At 62.7% G+C, this 17960-nt stretch overlaps 1 protein-coding gene across 1 annotated transcript; it reads right to left on the bottom strand.

Moving 5' to 3' along the window:
- Positions 1-53: 53 nt before the first annotated feature.
- POLD2 (DNA polymerase delta 2, accessory subunit) lies at positions 54-9426 on the bottom strand. The gene is made up of 10 exons (XM_054398760.1): positions 9207-9426; positions 3954-4075; positions 3241-3364; positions 3055-3169; positions 1922-2120; positions 1727-1807; positions 1227-1384; positions 493-620; positions 294-395; positions 54-211 (listed from the first exon to the last, which is right to left on the bottom strand). The coding sequence occupies exons 1-10, from the start codon at positions 9424-9426 to the stop codon at positions 54-56; spliced, it is 1407 nt and encodes a 468-aa protein (XP_054254735.1).
- Positions 9427-17960: the final 8534 nt, after the last annotated feature.

The following is a 17960-nucleotide window of genomic DNA, read 5'->3' as shown; positions in this document are numbered from 1 at the left end:
AAACAGGCAGTGAGGTGCCAGTGGGCTGTCAAGTCCATGCCTTGCCTGCTCAGTCAGTGCCCAAGCTCCACGTTCCCAGTGTCCTCCTCGGCCCCAAAGCCAGAGAAGCTGATGGGCTGGCAGCTGAGGTTGTGCAGGTTGATGAGGCAGGCGGTCTGTGTGGCACTGAAAGCTGGCACCGTCACCAGCAGCACCCTCTGCCCAGCCTCCCCTGCAACAACAAGGTGAGGATCAGGCACAGGAGCCCCCCAGTGGCACCCGCAGGCCCGGGTCAGGGGTGCTGTGGGTCTCACCTTCCAGCAGCTTGGACTGGAAGCTGGGAGCGTTGCCACAGAAGTAGACGTGGGGGCAGTGGGTGAGGATGAAGGGGTCGGACTGGTAGAAGGGGTAACAGCCTGGGGGGACATGGAAATGAGCAGAGAAACTGCACCCAGCCCACCTTGGGGGGTCCAACACCCCCCAGCCTTGGCAGCCCCCTGGCCCTTGCCCTACCCAGTGTGTCTGGGGCTGTGGGGCAGATGTGTCCTGCCAGCAGCGTCCACTCCAGGATCTCCAGGTAGTCATCCATGCTGCTGTACTTGAAGATGTCGCTGATGTTCTGGCCTGAGGTCCCCAAAAACCTATGAAGAAGAGGAGTGGTGGCTTTGCCTGCTGTGCCCTGCCCCACGCTCCCATGCCAGCAGCAGATGACAAAGAGCTGGTGCCACAGCAGTCTGCCATCCAATGCTTTAGGTTGGAAGAGACCTTCCAAGGTCATCCCTGCAGCCAGCAGCCAGAGCAGGTTGCTCAGAGCCCCAAACAACCTGACCTGGGATGGTGCCAGGCTTGGGGCAGCTCACACCTCTCTGGGCAGCCTGGGTCAGGCTCTCCCCACCCTGAGTGCCAAACATTTCTCCTTCTCTCCACTCTCAATCTGCCTCTTGGAGCCCAAACCATCGACCCTTGGCATGTCCCAACAGGCCCTGCTCAAAGCTCTGTCCCCAGCTTTCTGCTCAGCCCTTGAAGCACTGCAAGGCCACCAGAAGGTCTCCTGAAGCCTTCTTCAGGCTGAGCAACCCCAACCCTCTCAGCCTGGCCTCAGCAGAGAGCTTCCAGCTCTTGGATGATGTCTGTGGCCCATGCCCAGAGTCAGCCCTTCCTGTCACCTCCAGCTGGACAGAAATCCTGCAGCTTTCTGGCCCTGCTCTGAAGTCTGTCCCCAGCTTTCTCCTCAGCCCTTCTCTTACCTGACCCCCTCCACGGTGGCCTGGTAGGGGTTGGTGACCAGCTGCAGCGTGGAGTAGGCACGGGACAGGGGCAGCATGCAGTGGTGCAGGGGCTGCTGTGGCAGGGTGTAGTTGGTGGGGTCAAACTCACCGGGCATCACGTCCACGGGCACTGAGCTCTGTGGGCAGAGCAGGCCTTACCAGGAGGCCAAACCACTGCCAGGGGGACTCAGAGCAAAGCCCCAGCAGGCTCTGCCTGGTTCCCCAGTCTGGCTCCCACCACTCCTCTTGCAGGAAGCCCCAGGTGGCTTCACCACAGATGTCAGGACAGGGCTCTGAAGTGGGCACTGCGATGCCTCCCCTCCTCCCTGCACCCCCATCTGGCACTGGCTGCAGTGCTCAGAGGGAGGCCAGAGCTGGCCAAGGGCACTTTGCCACCCCAGATGCCCCAGCTGCTGCCGCCTCCCCCAGAAGGTACCACCCAAGGCCATGGCCAACTCCATCCTGCTCCAAGCACTCACACAAAGCTGCAGCAGTATCTCATCCAGCATCTTCACAGCCTCCACACTTGCTGCCTGCGTCTTCTTGGTCAGGTACTTGGCCTGAGCCAGTGAGGAGATGGTGAGAGAACACCACCACCCAGCTCCGACCCCTCTCTGCCCACCTCCCTGGGACTCCCCGTGCCAGCCTGAGGCTGCAGCCCCCTGCCCCCCTACCTTGTTGAGGGTGTCCCTGCTCTGGGTGTTCTGGCTCAGCAGGTTCCCAGCCAGGATGACGCGGGAGATGCGGGCAGCACAGCTCTGCTGGCCCTCCGCGCCCAGCTGCCCGGTGACCACATCCACCAGCAGCTGGGTGCCCAGCAGGGACTCTCCACTCCCACTGCCCAGCCCCAGTCCTGACACCAGCAGCACAAACCTGGGGGGAGAGGCTGGGGCAGCACTGGCATCACCAAGGGCAATGGGATAGGGTTCAAGGGCTGGGTCCTGCCCTTGGGTCACAACCCCAGGAAGGCTCCAGGCTGGGGGCAGAGTGGCTGCAAAGTGCCCAGCAGGAAAGGCCCTGGGGGTGCTGGGTGCCAACAGCTGGAGAGGAGCCAGGGAGTGCCCAGGTGGGCAAGAAGGGCAGCAGCAGCCTGGCCTGGAGCAGCAGTGGGGTGGGCAGCAGGAGCAGGGCAGGGATTGTGCCCCTGGGCTGGGCACTGGGGAGGCCACAGCTGGAAGCCTGGGGTCAGGGTTGGGCTCTCAGTGCCAGAAGGACTTTGAGGGCTGGAGCAGGGCCAGAGAAGGGAACAGAGCTGGGGAAGGGTCTGGAGAAGAGGCTGGGGAGGAGCAGCTGAGGGAGCTGGGGGGGTTGAGGCTGGAGAAGAGGAGGCTGAGGGAGACCTCATTGCTCTCTGCAGCTCCTGAGAGGAGGCTGGAGCCAGGGGGGGTTGGGCTCTGCTCCCTAGGAACAAGTGATGGGAGGAGAGGAAATGGCCTCAGGTTACCCTAGGGGAGGTTCAGATTGGCCTTGAGGAACAATTTCCTCCTGGAAAGGGTTGTCCAGGCCTGGCCCAGGCTGCCCAGAGCAATGGTGCAGTCCCCATCCCTGGAGGAGTTTCAGAGCTGCCCAGATGTGGTGCTGAGGGCCATGGGTTGGGGGTGCCCTGGCAGTGCTGGGTTCAGGGCTGGACTGGGTGATCCTAAAGGATCTTTCGCAACCTAAACAATTCCATGATTCTCTAATCCCTGTCCTCACCACGATGCTCACAGCAAGGAGCTTAAGGGAGCCAGGAGTGAGGGGCACAAGGCCCTGTGGATGTGGCAGGGGACACAGTGGCAAGCCCCCTCCTGTCCCCACAGCGACTCACTGGTCTGAGCTGGGCCCTTCCCAGGGCAGCTGCTGGGGCAGGTCAGCAAAGCAGTGATCCTCCACCAGGAACTTGCCATTGTCCTGCTCGGAGCCATACACAGCAAAGATGGTCCCTAGGGCACAGAGTGGGCAGTCAGCCCCCAGCTGGCACTGCCAAGAGGTGGCTGCCACCATCCTTCCTTACCTGTCACCAGCCTCTGCACCTCCACAGCTCCTTCCAGCTTGGTCCTCTGCAGTTCATCCTCCAGAATCAGCTCGTCAGAGGGGTGGATGTACTTGGGCAGGGGTGGCTGAGGCACCAGGTTGTGCTGGGGTGGGGGGCACAGGACAGGGCAGGCTGTGACAAATGCAGCCAAGGGCCCTTCCCCCCCTCCAGCCAAACCCTGCTCATGCAAACCAGAGCCTGGCTGTGACTCACCAGAGCCTCTGGCACAGGCCCCAGCAGCCCAGCGCAGGGGTGGCTCTTGGAGCTGTCACCAGCTGCTCACCAGGCTGGTTCCATTGAACCTTCCCTGCAGAGCCCTGGCAAAGCCACTTTGAGCCTGTGGCTCCCTGGCCAAGCTCTGCTCTGCAGTGCCCACCCTGCTCCTGCTATCCCTGTGAGGAGCAGGCTCCAGGCTCTAAACTTCCCAACGTGCCCCCACAGGCCAGCTGGCACCAGGCACCACATGGATGATGGAGCTAAAAAAGCAGCACCAAGCTGTGGGGTGGCACTGAGGGTGGTGGCATCTAGGGAGGAGGCATGGAGGAGACAATAGAGGGTCCCAGCCCTGGCACAGCTCCCACTGGTTCAGCTGGGAAGCAATGGGAAGGCAGCCAAGGTCTGATGCCAGCTGGCACAAAACCTCCAGAGCTGTGCTGAGAAGGTGCCCCCAGGGGAGCTGTCCCCAACATTACCTCCTCGCTGATCTCCTGCAGGATGGAGGGCTGCAGCTGCATGGCCTTGAAGAGGGTCCCCACCACGCAGCACTTCTCTCCTACATGCAGCTCACAGAGCTTCCTGATGGCCACCTCAGGCCCTGTGGAGACACAGGAGGGCTGCCAGGGAGGGCCTGCAAGGCCCTGGAGGTCAGATTTGGAGGGGGGCATGGTGAGGCCTCTCACTTCCACAGGCCAAAGGGAGTGATGGAATGAAGAAAGCGTTTTGGTTGGAAGAGATCTTTAAGGTCACCAAGTCCAACCCTGAACTGCCAGGGCACCCCAAACCATGGCCCTCAGCACCACAGCTCCAGGGCTTTGGAACCCTTCCAGGGATGGGGACTGCACCACTGCCCTGGGCAGCCTGGGCCAGGCCTGGACAACCCTTTCCAGGAAGAAATTGTTCCTCATGTCCTCCTCCAGCTCCCTCAGCTGCTCCTCCCCAGCCTCTTCTCCAGACCCTTCCCCAGCTCTGTTCCCTTCTCTGGCCCTGCTCCAGCCCTCAAAGTCCTTCTGGCACTGAGAGCCCAACCCTGACCCCAGGCTTCCAGCTGTGGCCTCCCCAGTGCCCAGCCCAGGGGCACAATCCCTGCCCTGCTCCTGCTGCCCACCCCACTGCTGCTCCAGGCCAGGCTGCTGCTGCCCTTCTTGCCTACCTGGGCACTCCCTGGCTCCTCTCCAGCTGCTGGCACCCAGCATCCCCAGGGCCTTTCCTGCTGGGCACTTTGCAGCCACTCTGCCCCCAGCCTGGAGCCTTCCTGGGGTTGCTGTGCCCCAAAACAGGACCCAGCCCTTGGCCTTTTGTTTAACCTCATCCCATTGGCCTCAGCCATGGATCCAGCCTGCCCAGGACCCTCTGCAGAGCCTCCAAGGCTGCAACAGACCAATTCCCACCCAGCCTGGCGCCTGCACAGGCACTGGGGTGCAGCAGGAATCCACATATGCAGGCCAGATGGGGCCAGTGGAGCAGATCTGAGCCAGCCTTGCCTGCAGGCATTTCCTCTCCATGTGGGGGAATAAGCTGGGTTGCAGCACGGTCTGGGGGACCCACAGCACCCAGTCACCACCTAGAACAGGGTGCTGAGCTCCCACTGGGCACACAGGGACAGGTCTGCCCAGGAAGGGAGGGTGCACAGGTCTAGAGTGTCCTGCTGGGTCCAAGGGGCTGCTGACCATCTAGCAGATGACACAAACATCCCACTTGGATCTGGCAGGCAAAGCAGATTGTTGACCTCCCCCTTGTGCAGTCTCTGCCTGGAATCCCTGCTGGAAGTTGGGCATTTGGGAAGGTCTTAGAATGCTGACAGCTGCTGGGGAGTGGCACAAAGAGATCCTTGGGCTTCAGCCAGGGATCTACAGGGGGATCTAAGAATCACAAAATGGGTTTGGCTGGAAGAGACTTTAAAGCTCATCCTGTCCAACCCTGAACCCAGCACTGCCAGGTCACCACCACCCCATGGCCCTCAGCACCACAGCTCCAGGGCTCTGAAATCCCTCCAGGGATGGAGACTCCACCACTGCCCTGGGCAGCCTGGGCCAGGCCTGGACAACCCTTTCCAGGAAGAAATTGTTCCTCATGGCCAACCTAAACCTCCCCTGGGACAATTTCAGGACTTTTCCTCTTGTCCTGTTGTTCCTTGGAAGAGACCAGCCCCCACCTCACTGTAGCCTCCTTTCAGGGAGCTATAGAGAGCAATGAGATCTCCCCTCAGCCTCCTTTTCTCCAGGCTGAACTCCCTCAGCTGCCCCTCACCAAACCCACAGTCCAGGTGAGAGTCCTACCCATGCCCCAGGAGGTGCAACCCCAGCCCAGCACTGCATTCACAGTCAGCAAAAGGTGCAGCTCCTTCTACACAAACTGAGCCCCAAACTTCTCACCATGAAGGACCCAGAGACACTTAAGCCCGCCCTGTAAATGCTACAGGCCCTTCCCTTCCTGGTTTAACTCAGCCACTGAAGCCCTCCCCCCAACCCTGAGCCCCAAGGTCTGGCCCCGGGGCTGTGCTGGCACAGTGAGAGCTGCTGGGCTCCACTCCCAGAGCAGCCCTGCCACAGCCACCACCCAGCTTTGGGGTGGGCAGTGGGGTGCCGTTTCCTCCCCTCCCCAAACTCTCCCGTGGCTGCTGAACGTGACTCTGTGTGGTGGGACACAGCCAGGGCAGGCTCAGGAGGGCCAGAGCAGGGTTTATCAGCTCCAGGAACGCAAACAAGCCCCAGAAGGAGGCTCTGGCACAGCTTCAGCTTCTTATTCTTGGCCCTGACCCCTAAGTGCCGAGTCTGGGGGGGTTCTGCTCTGCGCATGTTGCCTGCAGGCTCTTCCCCCTCTTCATCAGGCAAGCCCCCAAAATCTCATTCCACGGCATGACCCTGAGGCGTGGATCTTCACAATCCACCGGGTCCCAGCACCCTCGGCAAAACCCGAGGGCAGCCAGACAAGGGCCGACAGCGGCCGTGGAAGCGGCGCAGCCCCCGGCGCTGGCCGGGCTCCCCCTTGGCCCTGGCCATGCTTCCCCTGGGCTCTGCGGCGCCGAGGAGGGGAAGAAAAACAGACGACCGGCCCCAAAACTTCCCTGGAAGGGCAAACCGAAAGCCTGGCTGGCCAGGGGTGGGTGGCACTGGAGGCGAGGCTTCCCCGAGCTCGGAGGTCCGTGCCCAGGCCAGGCAGTGAAGTGCCGGCTGGGGACCGCGGCATTCGGACCCCTGCGGGTGGGAGCTGCAGCGCCAGGACCTCAGCCGCAAACAGCCCCGGGCTGGGCAAGGAGGTGCCCCCCCAACACCTCACTTCCTGGCCAAGGCTCCCCTCCACAAAGCTTGTGGTATACTCCCGACTGCGGATGGAAACTCTGAGCCAAGCTGGGGAGCACAAATGCTACCCCCACTCCTCCCTGCCCAGGATTGAGAAACACTGGGGGCAGAAACAGTCCCCAAAACCCACCCGTGGGCTGTTTGAGCCCCTAATGGAATCACTGAGTCACTTGGAGTATTCTGGAAAACACCTCTGAGAGCAGGAAGTACATGACCGAACTCTGTCAAGGCTGCGGCTGCCCCATGGCCCTCAGTGCTACATCTGGGCAGCTCTGAAACCCCTCCAGGGATGGGGACTGCACCACTGCCCTGGGCAGCCTGGGCCAGTGCTGAGAACCCTTTCGGTGAAGAAATTTCTTCTGCTGTCCAACCTGAACCTTCCCTCACACAGCCTGAGGCATCCATCTTCCATCTATCACTTGTTCCTTGGGAGCAGAGCCCAACCCCCCCTGGCCCCAGCCTCCTCTCAGGAGCTGTAGAGAGCAATGAGGTCTCCCTCAGCCTCCTCTCTCCAGCCTCAACCCCCCCAGCTCCCTCAGCTGCTCCTCCCCAGCCTCTTCTCCAGACCCTTCCCAGCTCTGTTCCCTTCTCTGGCCTGCTCCAGCCCTCAAAGTCCTTCTGGCACTGAGAGCCCAACCCTGACCCCAGGCTTCCAGCTGTGGCCTCCCCAGTGCCCAGCCCAGGGGCACAATCCCTGCCCTGCTCCTGCTGCCCACCCCACTGCTGCTCCAGGCCAGGCTGCTGCTGCCCTTCTTGCCCACCTGGGCACTCCCTGGCTCCTCTCCAGCTGCTGGCACCCAGCACCCCCAGGGCCTTTCCTGCTGGGCACTTTGCAGCCACTCTGTCCCCAGCCTGGAGCCTTCCTGGGGTTGCTGTGCCCCAAATCAGGACCCAGCCCTTGGTCTTTTGTTTAACCTCATCCCATTGGCCTCAGCCATGGATCCAGCCTGGCCTGGACCCTCTGCAGAGCCTCCAAGGCTGCAGCAGACCAATTCCCACCCAGCTTGGTGCCATTTGCAGACTCACTGAGGCTGCCTCAATCCTCTCACCCAGACCATTGATAAAGACATCAAAGACAACTGGCCCAGCCCTGAGCCCTGGGGAGCACCACTGGTGGCTGACCACCAACTGGAGTTGTCTCCATCCCCCTCCACTCTTTGGGCCCAGTCACCCAGCCAAGCTTTACCCAGGGAAGCCTCCCCCATGCAATCCAGGAACACCAACCTGTGTCTAAGATGCAGAACCCATGGTCAACAGGCTGAAAAACTTCACCACAGGATCACAGAGTGTTAGGGGTTGGAAGGGACCTCCAGAGATCACCCAGTCCAAGCCTGCCAGAGCAGGGTCACCCAGGGCAGGGCACACAGGAACATATCCAGGTGGGTTTGGAAAGTCTCCAGAGGAGACTCCACAACATCTCTGGGCAGCCTGCTTAGGCTCTGCCACCCTCACAGTGACAAAGGTTTCCCTTCTGTCCTCCTGGTACTTCCTCTGCTCCAGCTTGCCCCCAGTGCCCCTTGTGTTGTGTCCTTGGACATCCCTGAGCAGAGCCTGGCTCCAGCCCTGCACACGGCTGGAGGTGAGGAGAAAGTTCTTCACAGAGAGAGTGGTTGGCCATTGGAATGTGCTGCCCAGGGAGGTGGTGGAGTCACCATCCCTGGAGGTGTTCAAGAGGGGATTGGACGTGCCATTTGGTGCCATGGTTTAGATAGTCATGAGGTGTAGGGTGACAGGTTGGACTCGATGATCCTTGAGGTCTCTTCCAACCTTCTTGATTCTTGATCTTTATCCCCAGCACTGAGGACAGCCCTCAGGCTCCTCTGCTCCAAGCTCCAAGCTCCAGCTCCCTCAGCCTGGCCTCACAGGAGAAGTTCCACTGCCTGCAGCAGCTCTGTGCCTCTGGGATGGACTCTCTCAAGCAGTTCCCTGAGGTCCTTCTTGATCTGAGGGGCCCAGAACTGGACACAATATTCCAGATGTGGCCTCAGCAGGGCAGAGGAGAGGGGAAGGAGAATCTCTCTGACCTACTCACCACACCCTAGGATGCTGGTGACCTTCTTGGCCACCAGGGCACATTGCTGGCTCATTGGCATCCTTCTCCTCTGCTCTGCTCTCCACCAGCTCAGGCCCCAACCTCTACTGGTCCCTGGAGTTGCTCTTCCCCAGATGCAGGACTCTACCCGTGTCCTTGTTGCGTTTCATTCCCTTTCTCCCTGCCCAGCTCTCTACCATGTCCAGGTCTGGCACAGCTTGAGGGGGTGTGACCACTCCTCCCAGCTCAGTGCCATCACCAAACTCGCTGGCAGTGCCCTCTGTGCCCTCACCCAGGTCATCGATGAAGACGCTGAACAGTCCTGGTCGCGGTCCCAATCCCCGAGGGACCTCCAGAGGCCTCCAGGCTGCCCACCCGGCTGTGCCCCAACTCACCCCACTTGCGGCGTGCGCGCTGCTGCAGCAGGGGCCGCATCTGTGCCAGGCGGGCGGCGTAGACGTGGGCATACTGCCGGCCGAAGCTGCGCTGGCCCAGCCGGAAGGGCTGCGAGCAGTCGGCGTAGGCCGTGACGGGCACCCTGCTGAAGGTGCAGGCTTGGCTGGAGGGGGGTCCCAGCAAGCCCTGGGCTGTGGGGGGGGCCTCTGCTGAGAACATGGTGAGTGTGCAGGGCTGGGCACCTGGCGGAGTCTGGAAAAGAAAAGGGCAACAAATGGGCAAAGGCAGGATGCTGCCCAATTAGGGCCTCAAGCTCAGCACCCCCACTGTGAATCCCTCCCTAGAAGCAGCCCCCACCCCCAAACTGACCCACCAACACCCCCCCCCCCCCCGCCCCCAAATGCAAACCGGCTCCAGGTCTAACCCCCCACCCCCAACCACCTCACCTCCCCACCTCACTTCCCTCCTTTCCAACCCTCCAGCTACCAGGAAAATCTCCCAGACAGCCCTCCCCAAAATCACACCTCGGCAGTAGCCCCCCCTAGACATACCCTGGCCACAGGACCGCTCTGGGACACCCCCCCACCCACCCCAAATGCACCCTGCACAGCACCCTGACCCAGGGCCCCCCAGGCACAAAGAACCCCTCTGCCCCTGGCACCACGATCCCCCCAAAGGCTAAACCTACAAGATGCTGACCCAAGGCCCCCCCTAGACCCTAAACACAATCCCTAGCACAGAGACCCCCCCACCTCTCAGCCACTGTGAATGCCCTCCCCCCCCAGCCAGCTCCTAGCACCAGGGCATCTCCCCCTGCTCAAAGCACCCCAGCCCAGGACCCCTCACAGCAGCAGGACCCTATAGGGACCTCCAGGTTCCCAGGGATCCCACAGCTTCCTCCCACCCCTGCCCCAAAACAGGCTCCCTCAGAACACCCCCTGGCACAAAGATCCCACCTCGGGCCAGCAGGACCTTCCCAAAACCACCTCCAGGCACCAGGGATTCCCTAGAACATCACTGCCCCTAAACACCCCGGCCAAAGGCCCCCCGACCCTCCCTCAAGCAGCAGGACTCAGCAGAAACCCCCCCCCCCAGCATCCACCAGCAGCAACTCCCGAGTCAAGATCCCAGGCCACCCCCGGCAGAGCCACAGAGACCCACTCAGGGCATCAGGACCACCCCAAAACAACCTGGCCCAAGACCCCCGCAGGCAGCAGGACTCTTTAGGGACGCCTCAGCCCTCCCCACCTCCTACCCCCCCGATCCCGGGCTCCCTTCGGACCCACCGAGGAGGCCACAGACCCCCAGGAGCCCCAACAGCTCCTGCCCCTCGGTCGCTCAGGGCCCCCCGGTCGCAGGTCACGTTCAGGGACAGAGCTCGGGGGGAGGGGGGGACCGGCACCGCGGACGCGCTGGGGGGGAAGGGGAGAGGAAAAGGCGCGAAAGCCGCAGCGGCCGGACGCCGTCCAGCGCGTGGCGGAAGTGACGCTAGGGGCGGGTCGCGCGGCAACCGCTGGGGGAGGGGCGAGACTGTTACCGTGGAAACGGAGCGGGGGGCGGGGGGCGGGGGCCGGGGGCACCGGGACTGGGATCTTCCAAGACGCCGCAGGACCCAGGCGGGGACAGGGTCACCTTAGGGGCAAGATCGTGACCTGTCCCCTCCTACCGGATCAGGCTGCCCAGGGCCACATCCAAGCTGATCTTGGATGTCTCCAGGGATGGGACCTCAGCCACAGCCCTGGGCAGCCTGTGCCAGTCTCTGCCCACCCTCACTCTCAACAATCTCCTCCTCATCTCTGGTCTCAGTCTCCCCTCTCCCAGCTCAAAGCCATTCTCCCTCATCCTGGCACTCCCAGCCCTTGTCCCAGGTCCCTCCCCAGCTCTCCTGGAGCCCTTCAGGTACTGCAAGGCTGCTCTGAGCTCTCCCTGGAGCCTTCTCTTCTCCAGCCTGAACAGCCCCAACTCTCCCAGCCTGGCCCCACAGGGGAGGCTCTGCAGCCTCTGCTCATCTTGGTGGCCTCCTCTGGACCCTCTCCGGCAGCTCCAGGTCTCTCTTGTTCTGTGGTCCCATATCTGGACACAACACTGCAGGTGAGGTCTCCCCAGAGCAGAGGGGTAGGATCCCCTCTCTCCATCTCTGGCAATGGGCTGCCATGGCTCTGAGCCCAGCTGCCAGTGCCTGTTGCTGACTCCTGTCCAGCTTCTCCCCCACCAGCACTCCCAGGTCCTTCTCTGCAGGGCTGCTCTCCATCATCACCCCCCAGCCTGGACTGGTGTCAAGCAATGCCCCAACCCAGGAGCAGGACCTTGCACTTCTACCTTTTTGAACCTCCTGAGGTTCTCCTCAGCCAATTCTGCATCCAGAGACAGTTCAGTTGCATGCTGAAGGTGCAATTCCTGCCAAGAAAGTGTCTCCAGGCCTTGGGTGGAAGAAGAGGAGCACAGTTCATGGATGTCCTTGTGTCTGCTGAACCCCTAATCCTTACCCCCACCCCTCCTACTTCACCCTGACCACAGCTGTCCCCTGCTTCCCAGATGATCTTCAGCATGGCACTGACCCCTAGGACCCATGGCACCTGGGAGGGGCAAGGGACACAGGGACTGACCTCTGGAGGGGACACCAGGACAGAACCCTGGAGCCCCTGAGGAGCCAGTCCCACCCCCACCTCCCACCCCACATTTTTAGGTCTTGCGGCTGCCCCTCTTGGGGTCCCCACACACAGCCCCAAACAAGCTGAGGGCATTTTGCGACCAGCAGCACCCAGCTCCTGTGGCCTGTGGCTCGCAGGGGCCCAGGGTGCTTTGGGGGGGGGCTCAGGCAGGGCCCCCCCTCCCCCCTTCCTGCCAGGGGGTGGAGGTGTGAGGGAGGAAGGGGTTTGGCCAGCAGCCCTCTCTCCATTTTAAGGGTTTTTGGGTTTCTGTGGCTCTGAGTGGTGCAGCTGCCCCACAGCCTGCTCACCAGGCTATAAAAGCCAGCAGGGTGGGACATGCTGTCTGCCAGCCGCTGCCACCCTCTGATGCCACCCTCTGATGTCACCCTCTGCAGGGGGCTGGCCATGGCTGCTGCCTTCCTCTTGGTGCTGATGGCAGTGGGAGGTAATGGGGGTCCCTCCTACCCTATGTCTGGAGGAGCTGGGAGGGGGCATCAGGGAGCCAGGCAGCCTAGGGTGGAGTGGGACACATGAGGGTGACATGGGGACATGGAGGATGGGAGCTTGAGGGCCAAGGTGCTTGTGGATGGGGGGCACAGGGCCCGTGTGGGGACCTGGGGATGGCAGGGCTGGTGTCTGCATGGGAATGGGCACCCAGTGGTATGGGGGGGCTGGGGTGGGCAGGGATTGTGTGTGGAGACCTGGGGATGGTGGGGACAGGGTTGGTGTGAGGACAGGCACATGGTGATGGAAGGGACAGGGGCCACGTGGGGACCTTAAAATGGTTGAGGTCCTCTTGGGCACAGGCACCCAGGGATGGAGGGACAGGCAGGAGAGGTGGCAGGGACAAGGTCTGTGTGGGGACCTGGGGTGGGTGGGTATGGGTTCCAGAAGGAGACAAGCACCACAGGCATGTGGAGATATCAGGGAGAGGATCTGGGGATGGGCACTCAGGGATAAGGGGCACAAGAGCACATGGGGCCAGGCAGGAGGGGTGGCAGGGACAGGATCTGCATGGGGACAGTCTGGGCACCCCTGGGGCACACAGGGAGCTCAGTGCCAGGCTGTGTTCACTGTCCCTGTCCCCACTCAGTGGTGCAGGCTATGGACCCCGAGCCCTGCCAGGAGAGCCCTGCGACGTGGTGCCAGGACATGGTCACGGCCAGGAGGTGCCACAGGGAGCAGGAGTGCCATGAGCTCTGGGACAGCCTGGCCAAGGTGAGCAGCAGCCATGGGGCAGCCTCCTGCTGCTGTTGGGGCCGTGCCAGGGGCCTGGCACAGCTCTGAGGGTCTGCCTTGTGTCCCTGCAGCAAGACCTGGCTGAAAGGGACGTGGCTGAAAGGGACGTGGCTGAAGGGGACATGGCTGAAGGGGCCGTGGCTGATGGGGATGTGGTGGCACCAGGCAAGGGCAGGAGGTGCAGCCTGTGCACCAAAATCCTGGAGCAAATGAAGGCCATGGCAGGGGAGGACCCTGACGAGGTGAGGGGCACGCGGGGTGCAGGGTGTGGGGCCGGTGCCCCCCACCCGTGGCCCCGGTGCCATCGGAGCTGTCGGTCCCGGCAGGCAGCGGTGGAGGCGGCGCTGGCCAAAGGCTGCCGGGGGCTGGGCAGGCGCCTGGGCCGCGTCTGCAAGCGGCTGGTGAGGAAGCACCGGGAGGAGCTCACGGAGGCGCTGCTGGGCGCGGAGCAGCCCCGCGCCGCCTGCGCTGCCATCGGCCTCTGCCCGGCCCGAGCGCGGCCAGCACCTGCCCTGCAGCGGCACTTCGCACCCTGACCCCGCATCCTGCACCCCACATCCGGACCCTGCACCCCGAACCCCGTGCTCTGCATTCTGCACCCCTCACCTGACTCTGCACCTTGACCCTGCACCACGCATCCTGCACCCCACATCCCACACCCCACATCCCATGTCCTGCACCCCTCATCTGGCATCCCATATCCCACACCCTGCATCCCTCACCCTGCACCCCACATCCCACATCCTAGACCATGCATCCCAGTCCTGCACCCCACATGCTGCACCTGAAATCCCACACCCTGCAGCCTGCACCCCACACTGCAGCCTGCATCCAATCTCACATCCCAGTCCCACCTCCCACATCCTGCACCCCAACCCTGCACCCCCCAGGCCGCATCCTGATCCCACATCCTGCACCCCACATTGCCACAGCTCCCACTGCCTGTACCCTGCATCCCCCCCGGGGCTGGGAGAGCTCTTTGGGGTCCTGTGCCTGCAGGAGGGACCCTTTGTAGGGTGTGGGTGACATAGGGAACGCCAAAACACATCCCGGAGAGGGGAATGCTGGAGAAGCCACTTTGGCTGGCACCTGGGCCGGGGTCAGGGGGTGACAGTGGGCCCCCGCTCCCCACTCCCCCCTTGTCTCTGCAGCCAGCTCCTGGAGCCACCCCCAGAACCTGACCCCTCCCAGGCACCCCAGCCCCCGGATCCCCCTGCCCCACAATAAAGCATCTGGCCCTGAGCCACTGCCTTTGCTGGGGACAGTGGCACAGCGACCCCCCGTGCTGGGCTGTGCGAGGAGCTGATCCCTTAGGCTGGGGGGGGTCCTCTGTGCTGGGGACATGCCAGCCCCACGGGGACCCTGGGGGCTGGGGGGAAGAAGCCCAGACTGAACGGAGCCACCTCCCTCCCTGAGGGCGCTGCTGGACGGACAGACAGATAAAATCCTCTGGCTCAGGAGGGAGGGTGGGGACCTTGGGCACAAGGGTCTGTGCAGGACCGACCCTGGGGACCTTGAGGACAGGGTCCCTGTGGGGCGCAAGGGGACCTTGAGAACAAGGCATGTGTGGGACACAGAGGGATCGCAGGAGGGGGCTGGGATCAGGGGGATGGGGCCCAGCACGAGGGGGCCGTGGGGACAGGTTCTGTGGGGGACATGGGGGTGATCTGTGCCCAGGACAGGGTGGGCAGGGTGCAGCACAGGACACTCTGATGGTGGCAATGACTGCACAGGACCTGCCTCACCTCTGCAGGGGGAACTTCTCCACCTGGGCCAGAAGCTGCCTGACCCTGCAGGAAGAGGGTCTGGATGTGCCCGGGGCCTGCTCCTGTGCCTGTCTTGGGGGATGTAAGACCCAGCCTGGCACCCCGGGGGTCCCTGGCACCCCCACTCACTCATCCCTCCTCATGGTGCCAGTGCCAGCAGGACTGAAGAGCTTTAGGGTGTTTGGGGCTCCTTGGGGTGGGTGCCCAGGGCAGGGTTGGGAGTGTTTGAAGCCACCCTCGGGGTACCTGGGGGTGCCAAGAGTTGGCAGAGGCTTCCTGGGGCCACTCCCTGTTCAGGTCCTCCCTGAAGGGCATCAGGAAGGTGACAAAAGTTGCTGGGCCCCTTCCTCTCCTGCAGCTCCTCCTCCAGCTTCTGGTCACTCACCTTGGTATTCCCTGGGGGGGGCAGACTCGGTGACAGCACCATGTGGCAGTGGGCACAGGGCACAGCCTGGTCCCAGAGGGGCAGAGGTGCCACTGGACATCCGAGCTGGAGCTCTGGGACATGTCCTTTGGCAGATAGATAAGAGGTGCCCTCTGCTGCTCTGGCAGCTCTGGCCATCACTGTCCCAAATTTGGCACTGCCACTGTCCCCACATTTGATGTCGTCACCTTCCCCTCAGCAGCATCACTGCTGTCCCTATGCTTGGAGCTGTCACTGTGCCCAACTTGGCATCACCCCTGTCCCTGCAGCGGGCACCATCACTATCCCACACTTGGCACCATCACTGCCCACACTGGCACTGTCCCTGTCCCCTCTAGCTGGCACCAGCCGCACTCCCACTCAGTGCCATCCCCAGCTGTGAGGTCTCCCTCAGATGCCCCTGGAACTGCCCCAGCCCTGCTCTGAGTGCAGCTGAAGCTGTGGAGCAGAGCTGGAGCTGGGGGGGGAGGTCACCCCAGGACCCCCATCCTGAGCCTCCCTCCGTCCTCAGCTCCTGCAGCTCCAGGCTCTGCAGCAGCCCCACCATGGGCAGGGCTTGGAGGAGCTGCACTGCACCCCTGGCCCCACCGTGAGGTGTGGGAGCCAATCAGGAGCTGGGGATGCCTTGACTCAACCAATCAGTGCAGCAAGCCCTCCCCTCTGGTTTTTTTGCTTTATTTTTGTCCCAGCCAATTGCAGAAAACCCCTTTGGATTGGCCCTGGGCCAATCAGAGCACAGAGAGCTCCCCTTCCCCCCCCCCCCCCTTTTTTTTTTGAGTCACATCCAATCAGAGCACAGGGAATCCCCTTTGTTTAGGCCCAGCCAATCAGAGCACAAGGAACCCTCTTAGTCTGGTCCTGGCCAACTGGAACAGAAAGAATCCTGCTGGCTGAGGGCTGCAGCCAATCAGAGCTGAAGGGATCCACCCCCCCCCCTCCATGAGCTGAGGGGATCCTGGGGCTGCCTCAATCACCCCCTGGGGGAGCCCAGACCCCTGCAGTGTCCCCCCCAGTGTCCCCAGCCCTGGGATCCCCCTGCACTTTCGGGTGGCTCCAAGGCCCCATGGGAGCCCCAGCCCCCAGGGTGAGTGCTGGGCCTCTGTGACCCCAGGGCAGGGGATGGCCCCAGCCCCCAGGGTGGCTCCATGACCCTGACGTGTCCCCAACAGCCTGAAGTGTCCCCAGATTTTGGGGTGTCCCCCAAGGGTGGCACAGACCCCCACAGTGATCTCAGATGTCCAAGAGTGCCCCCAGACCCCTAGACCAGCCATGGGGTGCCCCCAAACTCCCAATAGGACCCTGGAGTGCCCTAGGAGGACCTCAACACCATGTGGTGCCCCAGACTCCCAAGGAGACCCTCAATATCCTGGGGTGCCCCAGACCCCCAGAGGGATTCTAACACCCTCCCCTAGATGTCACCTCCCATCCCTGGGTGCCCCAAACCATTTGGGGTGCCTCAGGAGGACCCCAATGCCCTGGAGTGCCTCAGATTCCCAAAGGGACCCCAACACCCCAGGGTGCCCCAGACCACCAGAGGAACCCCAACTGTCCAACCCCAAAATGGACCTCCACACCCCAGGGTGACACCAGACCCTGCAGGGAACCCCAGAGACCTAGAGGGAGCCTGACCACCTGGGGTGACCCAAAACCTTCAGGGGGACCCAAACCCCTGGGGTGACCCTAGACTCCCAGAGGACCCTCAACACCCACAGGTGACTCCAGAACCCCAGAGGGACCCCAAAGTCCTGTCCTGGACCCTCTGGGGGGGACCCAACATTCCAGGGTGCCCAGAGGGCCCTCAACACCTTGGGGTGCCCAAGACTTTTGAGGGGACCCAAATCCCTCACCCATACCCAGCGAGGGACCCAGGGGTGTCCCTGTTCCCCTCTGCAGCATCCCCACCCCAGGGGTGCCCCACGCCTGGCTCCTGGGGGGCTCTCTGGCCACACTCACCTCCCTCTGGATGTCCCTGGAGTGCCCCAGCAGTTACCACCCCAAGTTAATGTGGTGTGCCCCCCTCTTTGGCACAGGCTGGGACTCACTGTATTGAGGGTCCCCACTGCTAGCAGGAGCAGGATTTAGCCCTTGGTGGGGGTCTGTGTCCCCTTTTTTGGGGGGACCAATACTGTGAGGGAGAGGCCAAGCTGTCCCTGGGTTCTGTCCCCTATCTTTGTCCCCGTGGCAGGGACAAGGCTGGAGGAAATTCCCCAAAATAGTTGCCCCATGCAGCTGGCACAGCTGGCACAGCTCTGGTGCCCCCTGGAGCTCAGCATCTGAGATTCCTTGAGCCAGGTAACCCCAACAAGCCCCTCAGCCCCCAGTGGGGGGGTCTCACCTTCAGCCAAGGGGCTGGGGGTGCACACAGGAGCCCCCAACCCCTGAGGCTGCAACGGGCACAGGAAGCCCCTTGGTAGCCAGCCCCCGGCAGGGTGTCCCCGTGAGGAAGAGGAAGGAGCCGGGACCTTCATCAGGCAGCCCCTGGCAGGGTTCGAGGTGAGGAAGAGGAGGGAGCTATGTCTCAAGCCGCCCCCAGGAGCCGTCCGCACCGACCCCGTTTATTGCGGAGCTCGGAGCCGCCTCGGCCGCTGCCAAACCGCCGATCGTGTCCGTGCGGAGCCGCGACGGGATGAGGGGTGGCGGTCACCCACCCCCGCAGCCATCCTCCTCCTCCCC

Source organism: Indicator indicator, unplaced genomic scaffold (genome assembly GCF_027791375.1).
Source record: "Indicator indicator isolate 239-I01 unplaced genomic scaffold, UM_Iind_1.1 iindUn_scaffold_101, whole genome shotgun sequence".
In the NCBI taxonomy this organism is placed as follows: Eukaryota; Metazoa; Chordata; class Aves; order Piciformes; family Indicatoridae; genus Indicator; species Indicator indicator.
This window is presented reverse-complemented; position numbering and strand designations above follow the sequence as displayed.

Excerpts from the sequence above, each read along its gene's own strand:
- POLD2 (XM_054398760.1), bottom strand. The coding sequence starts at position 9,426 with ATGTTCTCAGCAGAGGCCCCCCCCACAGCCCAGGGCTTGCTGGGACCC. Across the intron at positions 3,170-3,240 it reads GGTGCAGAGGCTGGTGACAG|GGACCATCTTTGCTGTGTAT; the intron begins GTAAGGAAGGAT and ends TCTGTGCCCTAG. Across the intron at positions 396-492 it reads CACAGCCCCAGACACACTGG|GCTGTTACCCCTTCTACCAG; the intron begins GTAGGGCAAGGG and ends ATGTCCCCCCAG.